Source organism: Watersipora subatra, chromosome 1, assembly GCF_963576615.1.
Source record: "Watersipora subatra chromosome 1, tzWatSuba1.1, whole genome shotgun sequence".
In the NCBI taxonomy this organism is placed as follows: Eukaryota; Metazoa; Bryozoa; class Gymnolaemata; order Cheilostomatida; family Watersiporidae; genus Watersipora; species Watersipora subatra.
The window spans coordinates 68,025,253-68,044,175 of NC_088708.1; the positions used below are offsets into that span (position 1 = coordinate 68,025,253).

An 18,923-nucleotide genomic window follows, 5' to 3' on the forward strand; every position below is an offset into this window, starting at 1 on the left:
TGGGTAACCTAATTTGCAATACTTTCACAAAACGTTCAAATATTTTTTTTAGTTTGTAAAATTTTGAAGTAAAACAGTGAGTTTGTGCCATTACTGAACATTTTAGGAGTTTCTTGAAATCTTGAGTTATAATTTAGCTTATATACGCTGTATCATGGCCTTCGGTGACTTTACAGTTCAATGAATGTCCACATCAATATTCCCGATTTTGATATTTTAGATTACAGGAAATAGAATAGATACTTATAAATACAGCACTGCTGTCATTTATTCCGTTATTATAAGTTTATTCACTTCAATGTCATATTAATTTATACTTTCTTCTCCTCTAATAGGAAAATAGCTGTTTGGGCTATTAACCTTATTAACCTATTCGTAGAAACAGTAGGATTGTGTTTGGAAGGAATGAATAATAGGAACCAATTTGCAACCTTTCTATTGCAAGTTTTGGGTAAATACGATATTCCTCTAAAAATCAACAAAAATTAGCGAATAACAACAATAATAAGCTTTACTATAATAAGAGCCATGCCCTCGGTACGCCCATCCGGTTGTCTGAAGCCATAGTTGGAAAGTTAGAAAAAAATTGCTTCATGCCGGATTCGAACTTATGACAATCAGTTTAGTACAAGGACAGACCCTAACCTCCACCACTCACCTTCCAGGGTTTCAGAATATTGGTACACAAAGTTAGCACCTCTGAAAATCTTTCAATCACACCAGACTGTCAGGGTGCTGGTACTATATAGTATCGGGATTTGAAGTGCTTGTCAACCAAGCATATAAAAGCTGATTTAAAGCCATATGCAAGTAAATTCATTGGATCTTACGTGAAGAACATAACCTAGAACGAACCAATCAGTTGTAAGCACGCAATTTACAACCTGTTACTGAAAATGAGAAAATCAAGTTCCTATATGGCTTCAATGTTGGTACTGACAAAGAAGCTCATGCGAGAAGACCAAATATAATTATTCATAATAATGAAAAGACAAGTTACCATCATCAATGTAGTCTGTCCTATAAATGAAAATGTCAATTAAGAAGAGACGGCAAACATTTATGCAATATAAAAACCTTGAAATAGAAATTAAGAAGAGGAGAAAGTATGGAGAGCCATTAGTCTCAAAGAGATAGAGCGTCTCAAACAGTGACCAAGAAAAGAAGAGAAGATTGATAAGTTTAGGGAACTGGGATGTGAATGCAGACTATAATTGTAAGATGTCAGACCAAAAGTGATACCCATCACCCTCGATTTTATAAGCACTCTAAAGAAGCAGAATTATTTCATTCTGGAGCTGATATTCCGTATGAGGTTGTTCAAAAGTCGAGAATTTCAGTCAGTACAGATTTTGAGGAAGGATTTGGAGTAGAAGAACAAAAAGGAAAAACTTTTGATCTTTAGCTATGGTCTGGGTATCACTTAATACAAATCATACAAACTCTTATAGCTATGGTCTGGGTATCACTTAATACAAATCATACAAACTCTTATAGCTATAGTCTGGGTATCACTTAATACAAATCAAACAAACTCTTATAGCTATGGTCTGGGTATCACTTAATACAAATCATACAAACTCTTATAGCTATGGTCTGGGTATCACTCAATACATATCATACAAACTCTTATAGCTATGGTCTGGGTATCACTTAATACAAATCATACAAACTCTTATAGCTATGGTCTGGGTATCACTTAATACAAATCATACAAACTTTTATAGCTATAGTCTGGGTATCACTTAATACAAATCATACAAACTCTTATAGCTATGGTCTGGGTATCACTTAATACAAATCATACAAACTCTTATATCTATAGTCTGGGTATCACTTAATACAAATCATACAAACTCTTATAGCTATAGTCTGGGTATCACTTAATACAAATCATACAAACTCTTATATCTATAGTCTGGGTATCACTTAATACAAATCATACAAACTCTTATAGCTATGGTCTGGGTATCACTTAATACAAATCATACAAACTCTTATAGCTATGGTCTGGGTATCACTTAATACAAATCATACAAACTCTTATAGCTATGGTCTGGGTATCACTTAATACAAATCATACAAACTCTTATAGCTATGGTCTGGGTATCACTTAATACAAATCATACAAACTCTTATATCTATAGTCTGGGTATCACTTAATACAAATCATACAAACTCTTATAGCTATGGTCTGGGTATCACTTAATACAAATCATACAAACTCTTATAGCTATGGTCTGGGTATCACTTAATACAAATCATACAAACTCTTATAGCTATAGTCTGGGTATCACTTAATACAAATCATACAAACTCTTATAGCTATGGTCTGGGTATCACTTAATACAAATCATACAAACTCTTATATCTATAGTCTGGGTATCACTTAATACAAATCATACAAACTTTTGTAAAGGTAATAATAATAATAACTATAGTAAAAATATAAAGAACTGGCAAGAAAAATTGTAAAACTAGAGAAAACATCTGCTACAGCAATACCTGTAGTGGTGGAAGCACTGGAAGACTTAATTAAACTGAAAGAATATTAATTTTAGACACGTTGGACATGAATAAGAAGACAGACAAAGCGCAGTTCTCTGTCTTACTAGGATCAACCACTTTACAGAGAAAGATGTTGGACAATCCCAGTTAGGCTTGTAATTGGAGGCAAAAAATAACCGGCCAAAAAGCTGAAAAAATTAATTAATTGTTATAATAATAATAGTAATTATTATTATTATTGGAAGAAAAGATGGGAAAGTACAGCGAACTAGGATTTGCACTCGGACGATTGCGGGATATTAGCCCGAATTTGATACTTATCGTCATTGGAGCTCTCAGGACAAAAAACTGCAGAACGGTTTTATACCTGGCAGAAGTAGGAGCAGATAAGTTTTTCAAAACCATACCGAAAACTGCAATTGAGGGACAGCTCAAAATTTGAGAAAACCTATACAGCAAAAGAAGACAGTGGCAAACCTTTGGCCCTTAGATAACGTCTGGGCTCACTTACGACTACCCTAGGACACTTATATTTCGCTAGTATTTAGTTTCGTGAGTAGCATACAGAGTAAAATTTTGCTGCAACTTAGTTTTGCAGCTCTGATGGGTGTGAAAATATAGTGATGTGAAAATAAATGCAGTGGAACAACATAATTAGATTCTTCAGGTTCGGCTCACCAATATGAAAAAATTTCTATTTGAGACTAGTTTGTAATTGTGAACCGCAGGTAGAATGGTGTGGGCGAGATCGATAATGCAATTTGATCGCTTGCTGCCATTTGTTTCTTGGACTATCAATGAACAAAGCTATTTAATTTCACATTTTCGCTCGTTCGTTATGATAGTTTAGTTTCGCACATGACATTTTCGCGAGAGGATGACTCCGCCAAAACGCGAAAGTTAGATAAGGCGAATGCGTAAGTGTCCTAGGGTAACTTTAAAGGTTGTGATAAAAATCTTTTTATAATAATAATAATAATGATGATAATAGCAATAATAATACTCAGCAGTATTAAATCCATTTGAATAGTCCTTACAAGCAAAACTTAGAGTTGTCTCATCATTAAAGCACCTTTTGACTTTTACTTTTGCAGCTACCATAGGTTTATGGACAAACTATTTTACAATATTTAGTTATTACAAACACTAAAGTTTAGGGTTTAATAACTAAACAGTTGAGAATGGTGAAATTGAAAAAAATGAAATATTTGTATGAAAAATTAAATTTAGGTGTTGATTTTATTAAACGGAAATATAATTTAAATTTTAAAAATTTAATTTGTGATGGTGATTGCCTGTTGCAGACTTTGTTTGACAGTTGTTGTGGGACTAGTATTTGGTTGTGTCTGCGATTGCATTGTACAATGGGACGGCTATTTAGCAGACATTTCACTGATGTGATTGAGGAAGGATCCGTGAAAGTGTGAACATTGTTTTCACAGACGATCACCAAAGTATTGGGTGCTTAACACCAACATACAGCGGTATAGTGTAAACCAATCTTTAGTTATGGAAGACAGCAAGCGAGCTGTAGCAATAGTTTTGGAGTTTTCTGTTCATGTTTATAATGTTATTATTTGACAAACTTACAAAATGCTTAGGAATGCTAAGGGTCAGTTTGGGTCAGCGAAACCAAAGTTACTGTATTGAAAGGAGAAAATGTTATCACCATAAAAATATTTTGGAATGTTATTTTCCATGATATATTACTTCCTTTATTACTGCGATTCTCAAAAACAAGCTGATAAGAGATTTTTTAAAACAATGAAGATGAGCTTGGCCAATGACCAAAAGCCATTGTATTCAGTGGTGCTAAGGCTATCACTAGAGATCATTTGAAATGGTCCTACCAGTGATAGATCTATTTATAGACTGCATTCTGAACAACAAACTGATAAAGCTGTCTTAAGAGACCGGTGAACACACAGCTATCAGTCAAGTGCGTTGTTAGAATTCCTCCTAATAACATTCCTCATTGACACTCGGAGACAGCTGTTGTTGATTTCATATCTTACAATACTTTGCATAGAGTAGCAGAAACTAGGTCATATCTCTAATTATTACCAGCATTCTACTAGAGCTAGGGCCAAAGTTTGAGATTAAGAAATCATAAAGCCATAATCGTTTTATGCACTAATACCGAACTATTATATATATTTAGATTACTTTATCAGCTATAAGTTTGTTTCAAATAGAAATATTTTCTAAATTGTGCCACACAAACATCATAGAAAGGAGCAAAAGCTAGTCAATTTAATAAAATACATATCAATAATTTCGTAAGCTCCTCCAGATCTGTCTGTAGCTAGCTAGCGAGCTGCCTGCAAGGATAATAAAAGATCTGTCTGTAGGTTCTTAGCTAGTAATTTAGGTCAGCTTCTTTTACGCTAATGGTGAGTCGAAGATTACTAGTATGATATTAATAAAATATTTTTAATTTAATTAATTTATAATTAAAAATATTTTTTTCACCAGATGGTCGGGTGTTGAAAGAATGCCTTGGTAAGCCCTTAGCAAAAATGTTAAAAACGGATGCACTATGATGAGACATAGTGATCATCATGGCAAGTGTCTCATTTTAATTATAGTTTAAAATTTATTACACATGCTTATTCTCAAAAGTAGATACAAATTTATATTCTTTACACGAACAACACCAGCTTTTAATTCATATCTTACTGTTTAAAAGTTGACTTGCAACAAAATTCACATTACAGTTATTTGATATGAAAAGATTCACCATGTCTTACTCTGTTGTGTTGTAGATGCAAAATATGTGGAAAGGTGATTACAAGCTCTTAAAAGCTCAAAAACGAACAGAACATCGCAGCCACACGAGACCGCCGTAGTTTGGATTATTTTTCCAAAACGGCTCAAATGTGATGTAGTTGAGATAGATGGTTTCTGTTTACACATTCTTGCAACCTTATTCGTCGAAATATTTTCACAAATATACTTCACGCATTCAATAAAACTATGTCTATTGTTCTTACGCGTCTGTTTTATCGTCATTGTAATGCTGTCACTTTTAGCAGTGATATCTTTTAACTTACCGTAAAAATTCGTTTAATTTTTTAGCCTTAGCTTGAAGGAGTACATATCATTGTCTGATAATCATGACGAGCCTGTTGGTCACTTGTGATAATCGAAAAGTGCTGCAGAAATTATTTGCAAAGTATTGAATCGCATGATCAGATTACGACTTGCCGATTAGACCAGGCCGAAACAAAACTGTAAAGTAGTGAGCATCTATATTTGATACGGGGTCTTCGGTAAAACCCGAAGTGTTTGTCATAAACTAGTACTACGATAAGTTTTATATTGAGCTTTGTATTGGCCTTTCAATTCACATGAGAACATATGTGACAAGACGATAACCAAATTTCGTGGCTACGTCATCGAAATAAAGAGATTCCAATCTACGGCAGCTTTTCGTTTTTGAGCTTTTAAGAGCTTGTAATCACATTTCCACATATTTGGCACTTACAACACAACAGAGTAAGACATGGTGAATCTTTTGATACCAAATAACTGTAATGTGAATTTTGTTGCAAGTCAACCTTTAAAGTTACCAAAAGTAATCCCACCTATGTCAATAACTAAACATGTAACTAAACATATGGTATGTTTATAGTTAGAGCGAGCTCTTATGGGCCCTCTCCCCTCCAACCCAATCCCCTCCATCCTTCTCTTTCCTTTCTATACTGTTCATCTTAATGCAACGTGCTGTAGCAATTAAACCTCATTATGACTAATTTTGGACATTGAGAGTTGCTTTCTCTTTATTAGAATTGTGCATTTATATAAATATATAAATTCCCTTCTCATTATACTTATAAAACGCTGTAAGGAGATATAAAGAAATTGCAAGTTAATTGATGACCTTGCCAACAGATGAAAAGTGCTTCCAGCTTATTCCATCTGCCTCATAGATATATATACCTATGATAGGTATATATATATAGGTATATATATCTATGATCTGCCTATATACAGCAACTACAAATACTTGTACTATTGAACGAGGAAGAAAAATATCTTTTAAGAAAGTATATCAAATTTTGACCAGACAGATATGTATTATATGCTAAACAAAACTAAAAGTTATACCATGATGTAATATTTTGGAAGGGCTACTAAAAATTAAATAAGAATAACAAATAAAAAAAATAAAAGAATTGAATGAACTAAAATCAATGAATATAAGTGTCATACACCGATGATAATAATCATATTAGTGTGTGCTTGCGCCGTGCGTTTTCACATTTTGTCGTGATTTCATCCAAACTTCATCACATATGCTTCATGCCTTTCGCCAGGTCGCCAAATATATTTGGTGTCAAAACTCCATCTGGTTCCTGAGGCTTCTTAAACATCCACCCGCAGACTATCTGATTAAACATGAAAGAAATCCTGGCTACGACGGACTTACTGTTACTTAGTAATATATTTACCACACATTGTACCCGCATGTAGAGCTGCCGCTGCTGGTGTTATTTTGATCCGCTCCTTCAGTATATTTGAATCTTTTGTGTTTGACTAGATAGTTCGAGCATTTTCATCATAGCAAATGAGTTTTTTATGATGAAATACATTTTACGCTGCCAAACTAAATAGATGGGTTTAGAAACTTAGAAATGAGACAAGCTAGAATATTAAACTTATTGGGTACCTTTTAGTTTAATTGCAATATTCTCTAATGTTGAAGCCTTGCTATAGCAATAGAATTATAGTTTTGTTATTACTACAGCAGGTAATGTTATGGTAACCTTACTCTATCTCCTTTTGTGCTGATGTTGCACAATCAAAATGATCATTCTAAAAATCTTTTATTTTTTTGCCAAAATATATCAAATTCTGTGGAACTTGGATAATATGTAGGCTATAAATACTCCCTTTTTTGCCAAAAAATATCCCGTTTTATGAGAACTGTAGTCAGAGCTTGCAGGAATAGTATTCCTGTCCTCACAGACATGTGGGCACATGCTTAGCATGCCAAGCAAAATGGTGCAGTGGGCAGTACATTAGCCACCTGTGTTTGCAAAAGGGTGGGATATGCCATTTGCTAGCGCCTTCCAACTCTTTGTATAAGTAACCACCCTCGCAGCTATATGTATGTATGTAAACACATTAGGCAGGTGTGATATTCATGAGGCAGAAAATATGAATCACACTTTGGGAATCGTAATTGTGTTGTGAAGGAACTTCTGAAGGTTTCAATTAAAGAATTACGTGTTGAAACAGAATGTGACTCTCTAGCTAACCTTTAAAATGTAGCTAGATATTATATTAATTCACACTGTTGCTGCGAGGAGATGAGGTTTGCACTTGAGTAACAAATCTAATTTCTTTTGATGACTTTCATCATTCCAGAACAGTCAGACAACTAAATTATGCCTCGTATCTAATTTATATTGAAGGTCACGCTTTCTGCCTGTTCATTTGGTCTTATTTTAACCCACCCTCTCAGAAATAACTGTTCAGTTCCTTGTCTGAATATGTGAAGTATACAGTCTCACACGTCTTTCCTGATAGACAAACTTTCATGTCCCAAGTTTGCTCTAATTTGGTAAATATAGCAGTGAGGTCTGTGATAGCATATCTTGATACTGATAGGTTAAATGTGCTATGAACTGATTGTCCAAAACACTCCGTGTTTTAAAAAAATATTTGAAGCTGGCGGTGGAAAAAAGTGTAAATTACAGGGAGTTTCAGTAAGGTCCCTGTCATGCTGAACTGAAGCTTTTGGCAAGTGGAACCGAATCTAAAAACCTTGCAACTAAGCAACTTCGGTCAACATTAGTTTCGCTCTAAAAGGCACTACTGAAGATGACATTTGATTGTACTACTGATTTATTCGTGCAGCTTATTGGTCAAAATTGGATTAGTTTGAAAATATATCTGAAGATTTAAAAGCTAGACTAATTTCTGAGACAGCAAAACTTTTGAACGAGTTCAACTAACCAATTCATTATTCATATATGCAGATTGCAGTCTGTTGTTCACTATCATAGTTCATACAACGGAGTGACTCTATGCAAACCCCTGTTGCTGTCGTTTGGCTGTCTTTTCAGACCTACCAGAAATGATGACTAATTTTGGTTGATGTTGTGCTGGTACATTATAGAGTCTAAACTAACCACATACATGTATTAAAAAATATTACTGTCAACTCATTCCCTAGCCATACATTGGAATAAGTTTGAACATATTGCTAATCAAAAGACTGTCGAGCGAGCTGTTATGATAATCGTTTAAAACAAAATTTTTTTTAATTAGTTCCCAGCAGCCAACTCGCTCGATAAACCAATAAAAAGTCGTTTATTGTAATAAACTGATCAGGCTAAAGCATCTATTAAATAAATGGTTTTTTTATCGATTTTAGAAAAAACTGAAAACTTTACCGCGCTACAATATTGGTTTTGCTTTGCAAGAATCATAGTAAAGAACGCATGATATTATGTTTCAAATAAAAAAATGGATATGAACTTTACCTAATCAATGGCCAATGCCGTTAAAGGTAAATTAGGCCATAAGACAACAACAAAAATAAAATAAAGAGTAGTAATATAAAAACATGCGTATTAGTAGCTATTATTCCTACTGTAGCTTTTAGCTTGCGCGCATATTAGCTTTAAAGCTACAAAGAGGCATTCTGGTATACTTGTTTATGAATCAATAGGAATATGAATCAATCAAAGGTGAATCAATACAATTAATCTTCAAATAGAAAGCTATTACAATAATTAAAAGGATGAAAAGTTTATTCAGTCATCGAAGAAACATTTACAAATAAGTTTTAAAGCAAATGCATTTCTTTATTTAAAATAACTCTATTAAAACTTCTACCAAACTCATTCTATAACAATTGCATTTCTTTATTTAAAATAACTCTATTAAAACTTTTACCAAACTCATTCTATAACAATTGCATTTCTTTATTTAAAATAACTCTATTAAAACTTCTACCAAACACATTCTATAACAATTGCATTTCTTTATTTAAAATAACTCTATTAAAACTTCTACCAAACTCATTCTATAACAATTGCATTTCTTTATTTAAAATAACTCTATTAAAACTTTTACCAAACTCATTCTATAACAATTGCATTTCTTTATTTAAAATAACTCTATTAAAACTTTTACCAAACTCATTCTATAACAATCGCATTTCTTTATTTAAAATGACTCTATTAAAACTTCTACCAAACTCATTCTATAACAATTGCATTTCTTTATTTAAAATAACTCTATTAAAACTTTTACCAAACTCATTCTATAACAATTGCATTTCTTTATTTAAAATAACTCTATTAAAACTTTTACCAAACTCATTCTATAACAATCGCATTTCTTTATTTAAAATGACTCTATTAAAACTTCTACCAAACTCATTCTATAACAATTGCATTTCTTTATTTAAAATAACTCTATTAAAACTTTTACCAAACTCATTCTATAACAATCGCATTTCTTTATTTAAAATGACTCTATTAAAACTTCTACCAAACTCATTCTATAACAATTGCATTTCTTTATTTAAAATAACTCTATTAAAACTTTTACCAAACTCATTCTATAACAATCGCATTTCTTTATTTAAAATGACTCTATTAAAACTTCTACCAAACTCATTCTATAACAATTGCATTTCTTTATTTAAAATAACTCTATTAAAACTTTTACCAAACTCATTCTATAACAATCGCATTTCTTTATTTAAAATGACTCTATTAAAACTTCTACCAAACTCATTCTATAACAATTGCATTTCTTTATTTAAAATAACTCTATTAAAACTTTTACCAAACTCATTCTATAACAATCGCATTTCTTTATTTAAAATGACTCTATTAAAACTTCTACCAAACTCATTCTATAACAATTGTAAACTGATTAGAGAAAAATATAATTTCAATAAAAAGACTTTAATTTAATATTACGTTCATGAAGGAAATGTAATGGGAAATGTTATAATTCTATGTTTCCTTTTCTATGTTTAAGAAAGGCAATTTAATAGCTCAGGAAGTTATTATATAAACAAAAAATTGTTCTATATAAAGCTATTACTAGTAAACAAACGGTATCTCCTCTTTATTTAAACCATTAAAACCAAAAATTGTATATTAAAGCTATTATTTTTAGCCATAGTTTCAAGCCTCAATAAAATTCATTTGTAAAGCCCTGAAACATACTTTAATTGAGTTTTAAACAGTTATTTTAAAAAATTCATTCCAAGAGCAGGATCTGCAATTATTTTAATTTTGCTAATATCCTTCGTTTTTTCGTGACACCATTTTATCATTGTCGGCCATCTTTATAGACAACTTTTATCGTTAAAGCACGAAGCTTTTGCAATGAATTTTTGAAAAGGATGCTTTTGTTTGCAATTTTTTTTATTAGGCTTAGACTATCAAAACAACACCAAAAATACTATTAAATAAAAGATTAACGATCATTTTCTACAAATATGGCAGCTTTTTCGTGAGCGAGCGCATGTGCAAACGTCTTGATGACGCAAAAAGAACGATGGAGGAAAGTTGTGTCCTTTTGTCCGTCTGTCTGAAGATGGATGTTAAGAAAAAAGATAGCATCATGCAAGATTTGAACCCACAACCATTCATGTTGGTAGACTGAAACACTAACCACTGCATCAATCAATCATCTTCCTTGTCATGTATTATTGTGCATATATTTATTCTCTGTGTTTTATTGGCGCATTATAATCTCTCTCAGCACACAGGACTGCTGGGATACTAATACATGTCAAAAGCCGGACATTAGGCTGAGTTCCTTTAAAATGCTGTTCAAACTGCTTGAGAGGATTCCAAAGTTGACTTGTTGACTATGTTTATATCTACAGCCACATGGTAATAGATTCTATATTTGTAATCTAGTTATTCATCATATGGTATTATAATATGTTTGATGTGACACTGTGATACAAGTAGTCCTGGTGAACGAGTGAAAGGATCAAGAAAACTACTCAAGGCCATTTGCGGTATAAGAACTCAGCTATTTTATTGATAGCAACTTCACACAAACTCACAGTCTATATAAATAGTCAGTCACCTCAATGCATAATGAAGAAATATTGAGAATCCACCTCTGACAAATTGGGGCAGCAAAATAATTCCAACTAGCTTTTTCGTCAAAATTAAAATGGCTACTAAATTGATGTTAACTAGCCAATCAATGCGTTGATAGTAGTGATTATGTTTGCTTTCACTTTCTGCTAATCATGCATGGCACTGAATGCGATGTCTTGGCTTGACAGCGGGGAATAACTGTCATACACTCAATACTTGACAGTAACTGGATTACGTTTGAGAATAACCAATTGACAGCAAATAAATTTTGTATAGAGAGGTCACCACCAGTTGACTGAACCTCCAGCCTAGACTAAAAACTCGGGGCTACTTTCGGAAGCGTATGCGCTGCCAACCTTGAGTTTGTCTTATCAAAGTGGTTGGTGCAATTTTTTCCACCATCTTATATATAATATATATTATATAATATAATAGCCGTGTGGAAAAGCTATAAAAATTATTGACAATAGTTTGAGAGAGAGCGCTATTGTCAATTCCTGACATGACTTTGTCAACTAAAGGAAAACTGGCTACAGGACATTTATCCCTAGCATTGCTTGTTGGCCTTTGACGCAGCAGCGTATGCAATGGCAGCTTGTAGCAATTAGTGTACTTTACTCCCAGCTGTAGAGGTTTAAGTATAGTTTTTATCATGCATGACATGCACGGACAAGTAATCAATCTCTTCTTGTAAGACTATATTCTCTTCACGCCGCATGTGTAATTACATCGCTGGTAACTCACAGAGGCGGGTCTTGGAGGCGGGCTTAGAACGCGCATCCGTGGCCTCTGATAGGCCTGTCAATGCAAAGCGGGTGTTAGGCACATGCTTGTTGCTGCGTTGAAAAAGTTGTACACTACTAGAAAACGGTATTTGTTTACTCATCGCACTGAGAGGTAGGCATATTTAATAGGCGTATTTTTTGCTGCAAGCAAGAACGATGTCAATAAATAGTTTAAATTCCGTCAATCATGAGCCGGGATTGAGTAAGACCCCACCACGGTATATCCGAGTGAGAAGCAGATCGACTCCTCATGCATATCTGACTCAACATAGAAATTCTTTTAATGGGCAGCACCTGGATATTCAAGCGATGCAGTTGGTACGACTTCTTTCAGGGACAAAGAGGTAAGCAGTGGTTCTGATGTGATTTATTTAATCCGCTTTATTGACAGCTTTCGTGATACATTCTATTTTGGAAAACAATAAAGGCTGCTCTTGCTCCAGTTCAGTTACGTATCCGCATGCTCATGGGTTTCACCTTGAGGATGTTTTGTGTCATAACTCCAATTTTATAAAATCGGGTCTACACTGTTGATTGCCTTTTCATTTATGACATTTCATGGTTCTGCAGATAATTTCGGTTTTTACTTTTAACCTTTAGTTAAAAAAACTTGTTCTCAACTGCACTCGCCATGAATGCCACAGACGCTACAAAGATATACATTTGTATTATAGATACAATAGCCAACACCCCAACATATATGGTCTGGTCATTAGCAAAGCCCTCTTTACGAGTAGCCCTGCTCTTTTACCTAGTAACTTTAGGATAGATTGAACTGCAGTTAATGAGATATAAAAATTGCTCTATTGTTTGACCAATAATTTCCAAATTAGGGCTTAATATTTGAATTCTTGTCAGGCAACTATATCACTGAAGGATCTCATTATTTATTGGTCAAAACATAGAAAACGAACAGTATTGACAGTTATCTTCTCTCGGATGGTGCTCTGTTATCATAGAGCTAGTCGCATTGAACTGTTCTATGTTTTCTTCTTTGTGCGAGTAAGCTATCTTTACACCTAGAATATCTGGTAGGCTCAGAGATTGATTAAAGATATGTGGAGAGATTCTGTTAGCATCTAACTATTCATTGAAATTAATTTCCTATACGCGTCTTCCTTCGCTCCCTGCGTATCCTGTAGTCAGTTACAGCTACTCAACTTTTCAGCAACTTACTAGCAATTGCATGGATTTACTCAATGGCTATATCTTCTCTGTTTTATCTAATTAAACCGTAATTTGCTTCATTCAATTGAATGTTTCACCATCGCTAGACATAAACTGCTTGTGCATTGAAGTGATGAGCAACATTAATCAATGCAAAAAGCCTTTACAGTTAGTTGAAGACAACTGCAGTCCGCCAAGATGTTTAATGCAACGGTTTAGTTTCAAGAAAGAAATATAACATAAACTTCAAGTTTTAGTACATTGTGCTGTACCCTAGCCTCAGCACCTTTGACCTTTTTGATTTTTTACCAAAATTTTATAGTAAATTGATCAGTGATTGCTAAAATACAGCATTTGTGTAGAGTGCATGTTGAATATACCTGTGCTGTTGGTGAACAACACAAGCAGGTAAAAAATGATCACACACGGGGTGCCTTGTAAGCACACGTGGGACTCGGCAAGCACTCACGATGTAATAGATATATCATTACTGCATCACCATTATAGCTAGTAGGTGCCTACGGTTACTAACTGGTAACAGTGAGATTTTTGTTTTAAGGATTGCCCTTAAAGGAGGTTAACAGGTTAACAGATTAACCTTTTAAGAAGAGTATAACAGATGAGATCCTTTATAATTTGAACTAATTTATGTTCGTAATCAGAGAGTTGGAACATAAATTAGTTCAAATCGCCAAGTTTTTATGATACAACATTATGCCGAAGATTTGGTTCGTCGACACACGGAAATGAGTCGCTAAACATTTGTTAGTCTATCACTCCACTGCAGACTCTTCGACTGAGGTGCATTAAAGGTCTGTGTTGATTAACATGTCATAACTGTACTTTGAGTATGGAGTCGTTTCGCCTTTGCTGGCCGGAAATATAAATTGACATTGCATGCGAGATATTAGAACTGTACTCTGTATATAAGCTTCTGTTAACCTATTAACTGATGAATTTCTAGCTACTAAAATTTTTACTCAATTCACATTGTCGTCTTCCCTTTTTTGACTTAGCCCAAGCTCTATAATGCTTCCTTGACACTCGACCTGTATACCGATTACTGTATACCGATATACCTGTATACCGATTAAGCTTACTCGAATGTCAACGAACATCCAAGCATACAATTTACCATGTAGTTTGGTTCACCATCTCTGGACCAATTTTTCAATGTAACTTAGTAGAAACATATATACATGTAAAAACTCATATAATATTTATTTATGATTCCTTGAAACCAAAACACATGACATACACAGCACATGACATAGGCCAGCTCAAAACGCCGGTTTTCACACTAGCAAGGATTATGCAAGATGTCGGGCCATCTCTAAGCATTTATCACAGAGACTTAAGTCAGACTCATAGAATGCCTTCGCTAAGTGTCAGACCTATCAGTTTATCTCAAAGACCCCTACTTAACATTTGTTCAACTTGTGAACGTTTGTTAATCTAACTAGGCTTAGCGGCACTCGTATGACGCTAACTGCAGTCCACGTGCCCATCTTATCTCTTAAACCTTTGTGATAACCCAAAGCTTGCTCTTCGCCTTGAACTAGAGAGGTAGAAACGTGTGTTAGAATAGGTAAGTATTTTGCACCCTTCCTGAAGTTGCCATCCATCAGCTGTAGCGTTAACCTCGATGACGCAAACTCTTTCCACGTAATCCGGATGTCTATAAGTTGACCACAAGTTGTTGCAGTGATGTGAATGGACGTACCTACTGCAATAACTGTTGATAAGCAAAAATGCTTTTCTAGCTGTTGCTTTTAGCCTTTATTGGCTGGCATTTCATAACGCTACCATGAGATGATAGTGTTGAAAGAGGTTATCTCATGGCTTCTAGACACCCTCATATTTTTCATAGTTTTGTTTGCTTGTTTCTCCAATGGAATGGATGAATAACCCATGGGCTGTAGCTAGGATAGCTACCCTAGGACACTTATGTATTCGCGGCATCTAACTTTCGCGTTTTCGCAGTGTCATCCTCTCGCGAAAGTTTCATGTGCGAAACTAAACTATCATAACAAACGAGCGAAAAAGCGAAACTAAATAGCTTTGTTCATTGATACTGTAGAATGGAATTTTATAACGACATTTATTTTAACGTTTTTAACGACCACTATAGAATCGTTAAAATATAAACCAACAAAATAATTTGACTGTCAAAATTTATTACGTTATTATTTTGCAATTAATTATGATTATTTTCCCATTAAGAATGATTTATAATGATAGGAATTTGATGTCAATGCACACGCGTTAGTAACGTTTGCTGGGGACATCAATCAATGCAGTGAGCACCGTGTGTTGAAAGAAAATAAGACACATGCACTGACACTCGCAGTACTACACAAGCAGCATGGCTCCGGAAAGGTTTGGATTCACCACTGACACCTCTTCAATAACTTGTAATTTTTTGAGATTTGTTTTGTTTTAGGTGATGTGACTGACGAGACGTTTTTAAATTAAAATAGGCAAAACATGATCGCAGTTGAAACGCTCAGAAAAAAGACATCTTTTTCTTTTGAGCGTTTTAACAAAGATCAATTTTGCGGATTTTATTTTAAGTTCATTCGGAGGCTTTTACGCTTTCGATGGGACATGGCCAAGCGGGTGTTTGATAAAACTTAATCTTTTGCAAACCTTGATAAAAGTCGTTAACAAAAATATTTTGCCTCTGATGATGATAATAATGACGCCTAAGAACTACTAGAAGTTGATGTTTGTCTCTATGGCTTGGAATGAAGTGATATTCTACAGCGATAAAAACCGCGTCCATGGCCGTTGGGCAAATAACTTTTCGAATAAATGATGTTTAGGTCGAGTTATCTGAAAGAATTTATCATTGCGTTGGAACTGACCAAACAAATCCGTCTGAGTTGACCTTGTGTTTGAGATGAAATGTTACATTTTATCTGAGGGCGAGTTATCCTAGTTGGACTGTACTTACCGTAAAAATTCCCAAAAAGTTGGGGCGGCTCAGCCGGCCAGCTGCCCCAGTGAAAACGGGCCTGTTGATAGTCCAAGAAACAAATGGCAGCAAGCGATCAAATTGCATTATCAACCTTGCCCACACCATTCTACCTGCGGTTCACAATTACAAACTAGTCGCAAATTGAAATTTTTTTTATCGGTGAACTGAACCTGAAGAATCTAATTATGTTTGTTCCACTGCATTTATTTTCACATCACTATATTTTCGCACTCATCAGAGCTGCGAAATTAAGTTGCTGCGAAATTTTACTCTGTGAGCTACTCACGAAACTAAATACTAGCGAAATATACATGTAAGTGTCCTAGGGTATGTAGCTCCCTGCTAGTTCCCAATAAGTATAGCTTTTTTTTAAAAACATACTTGATATTCAAACATATTGAAACCAAAAACAATGCTCATCACACTGACTTTGTACGTACCTATGTACATATGTATGTACGTATGTGTGAGTGTGTAAGTGCGTGCGTGTGTGGGTGTGAGTGTATGTATGTATATATATGATTGTATGTGTGTGTATGTATTTACATACGTATCATTTCTATTGATGAAGACTATCATAAACTATCATTTTTATTGATTATTTACTAATGCCAATAAAAGGTTATACATACATGCATACATACAGACATACATACATACGTACGTACGTACATATGTACATACGTACATACGTACATACGCACATATGTACATACATACATATGTACGTATGCATGTACATACGTAAATTGGTAATTAATTAGTAAATAATCAATAAAAATGATGTTTTCCGTTACGTGTTAAAAAGACAAAATGAAAAGACAGAAATCAGGAATTATTGAGTGAGTTGAACAAATGTGTTTTAAAAGTTGATAATCCAAAAGTGTTTCGGAGGAGCTGAGATAGTATATCACTTACATAGTTAACATTCCTTTGAGTTGCATCTTTAAGATCTTGCTCTTTCATTCTTTCAGCATTTTTTGTAGTGATATTTTAGTCAGCGCCGCTGTCCTCCGCTGTCCTCCAGGCAGCTGCTCATAGCAATGCGCTTTTAGTTTCCACAATATCACCAAACTGTTCTTTTGCCCTGATAGTAGAAGCCTCACACTCATGCTAGTTGAATAAAGATAGTGGCTGGCCATCAAGTTTGTTCTCTTTAAACTAACAATAAATGGCTTCTGGAGGCAGTCAATAGAAATACTGCTCAAAAAATATAACTCACTCATAATTCTTGAAGTCTAATTATACAATAACAGTTTGCAGACTGTATAGTTCAGTTAAAGAAACTTACTTCAAGTCACTCTAAGATTCTGAAAAATTTAAAAATTTGTGGATGAGTCTCACGAGTTGAAGATGACAATATGTAAAGCAGCGTACAAGTTTCAACCTACACTCAAGTAGGTAACAGTCAAAACAGATGATCTATATGTAATACTAGTGTCAGCAGATCTTGACATGTCATGCTCATGACTGTTTAAAGGTTTTGTCTCTGCTCCCACGTCTTTTTTTGCGGCAGCTCAGCGAGGAAATAAAAATTCACACAAAGTGCTTGCCAAAAGGTACGACACCCACAATAGCGAAGAGCCGGCGTGACGCCAAGTAAAATGTTTTAGCTAATTTAGTGTTAACATTTAGGGGTCTGTTGCCAGCAGCAGCTACCCTGCACAAACAATACGTAACTCGAATCAACATTCTCTGTATACCGTTACTGAGCCGGGCAAAAAATTCCTCTAGGGCTGTAAAGGGCTGAGTATTATATGAGAGGTGTTTGCGAATCCCACTATTGATATAAAACATTCTTGTTATAGATAATGATCTCTCTAACAAGTTTATTGTTTTTCTCCAAACAGCGAATAGTACGGTTTTATTCAACGTGTGGCATTTTACAGGGCGCCTGCTTTTTTCTACCTCCTTTTTGCGGGCAACTGATTTGGTTCCTTAGACAACTTGAGCAAAAAATTCTGGGTTTGCCTCATTCTTGAAGAGAAATTGACACTTGCCCATCTTTTGACGGCAGAACTTTTTATATAAACAAAATGCTACTAATAGCTTTTAAGGTCATTGTTTCCTGTTTGGGTATGGTTATAATGACAGAATAATTTGAAGACAGCATTTTTGGTTGTAACAGAAATTCCTAAGCAAAGGGCCCAATTTCTTTGGCAAAGTCTCTGATATAGGTGATTTCCTTTTTGCTCCTCCCCTGCTCCTCTCAACTCATCCTCCTCTTAGCAAAATAACTATGAATGAACTTCCTAGCAGCAGTTCATATGATATACAAGTATTTAATAAGTGTTTTATGGTTGGTGATCGATTATTGGTCTGTTGCCAGAGTAGTGATCCGCTATTGGTCTGTTGCCAGAGTAGTGATCCGCTATTGGTCTGCTGCCAGAG

At 34.5% G+C, this 18,923-nt stretch overlaps 1 protein-coding gene across 4 annotated transcripts in view; it reads left to right on the forward strand.

Annotated features, from left to right (window-relative positions):
• The window catches only part of LOC137394436 (3',5'-cyclic-AMP phosphodiesterase 4C-like), a 96,547-nt gene that overhangs the window by 7,295 nt on the left and 70,329 nt on the right, over positions 1-18,923 (forward strand). The window contains exon 1 of one of the 4 annotated variants that reach the window (XM_068081187.1): positions 12,680-12,729. The exons of the other annotated variants lie outside the window; for them this stretch is intronic. Coding sequence (XP_067937288.1) covers positions 12,695-12,729 — 35 coding nt within the window. The 5' untranslated portion in view covers positions 12,680-12,694. Of the gene's footprint in view, positions 1-12,679; positions 12,730-18,923 lie in introns of those variants that run through there. 4 annotated transcript variants of the gene reach the window in all.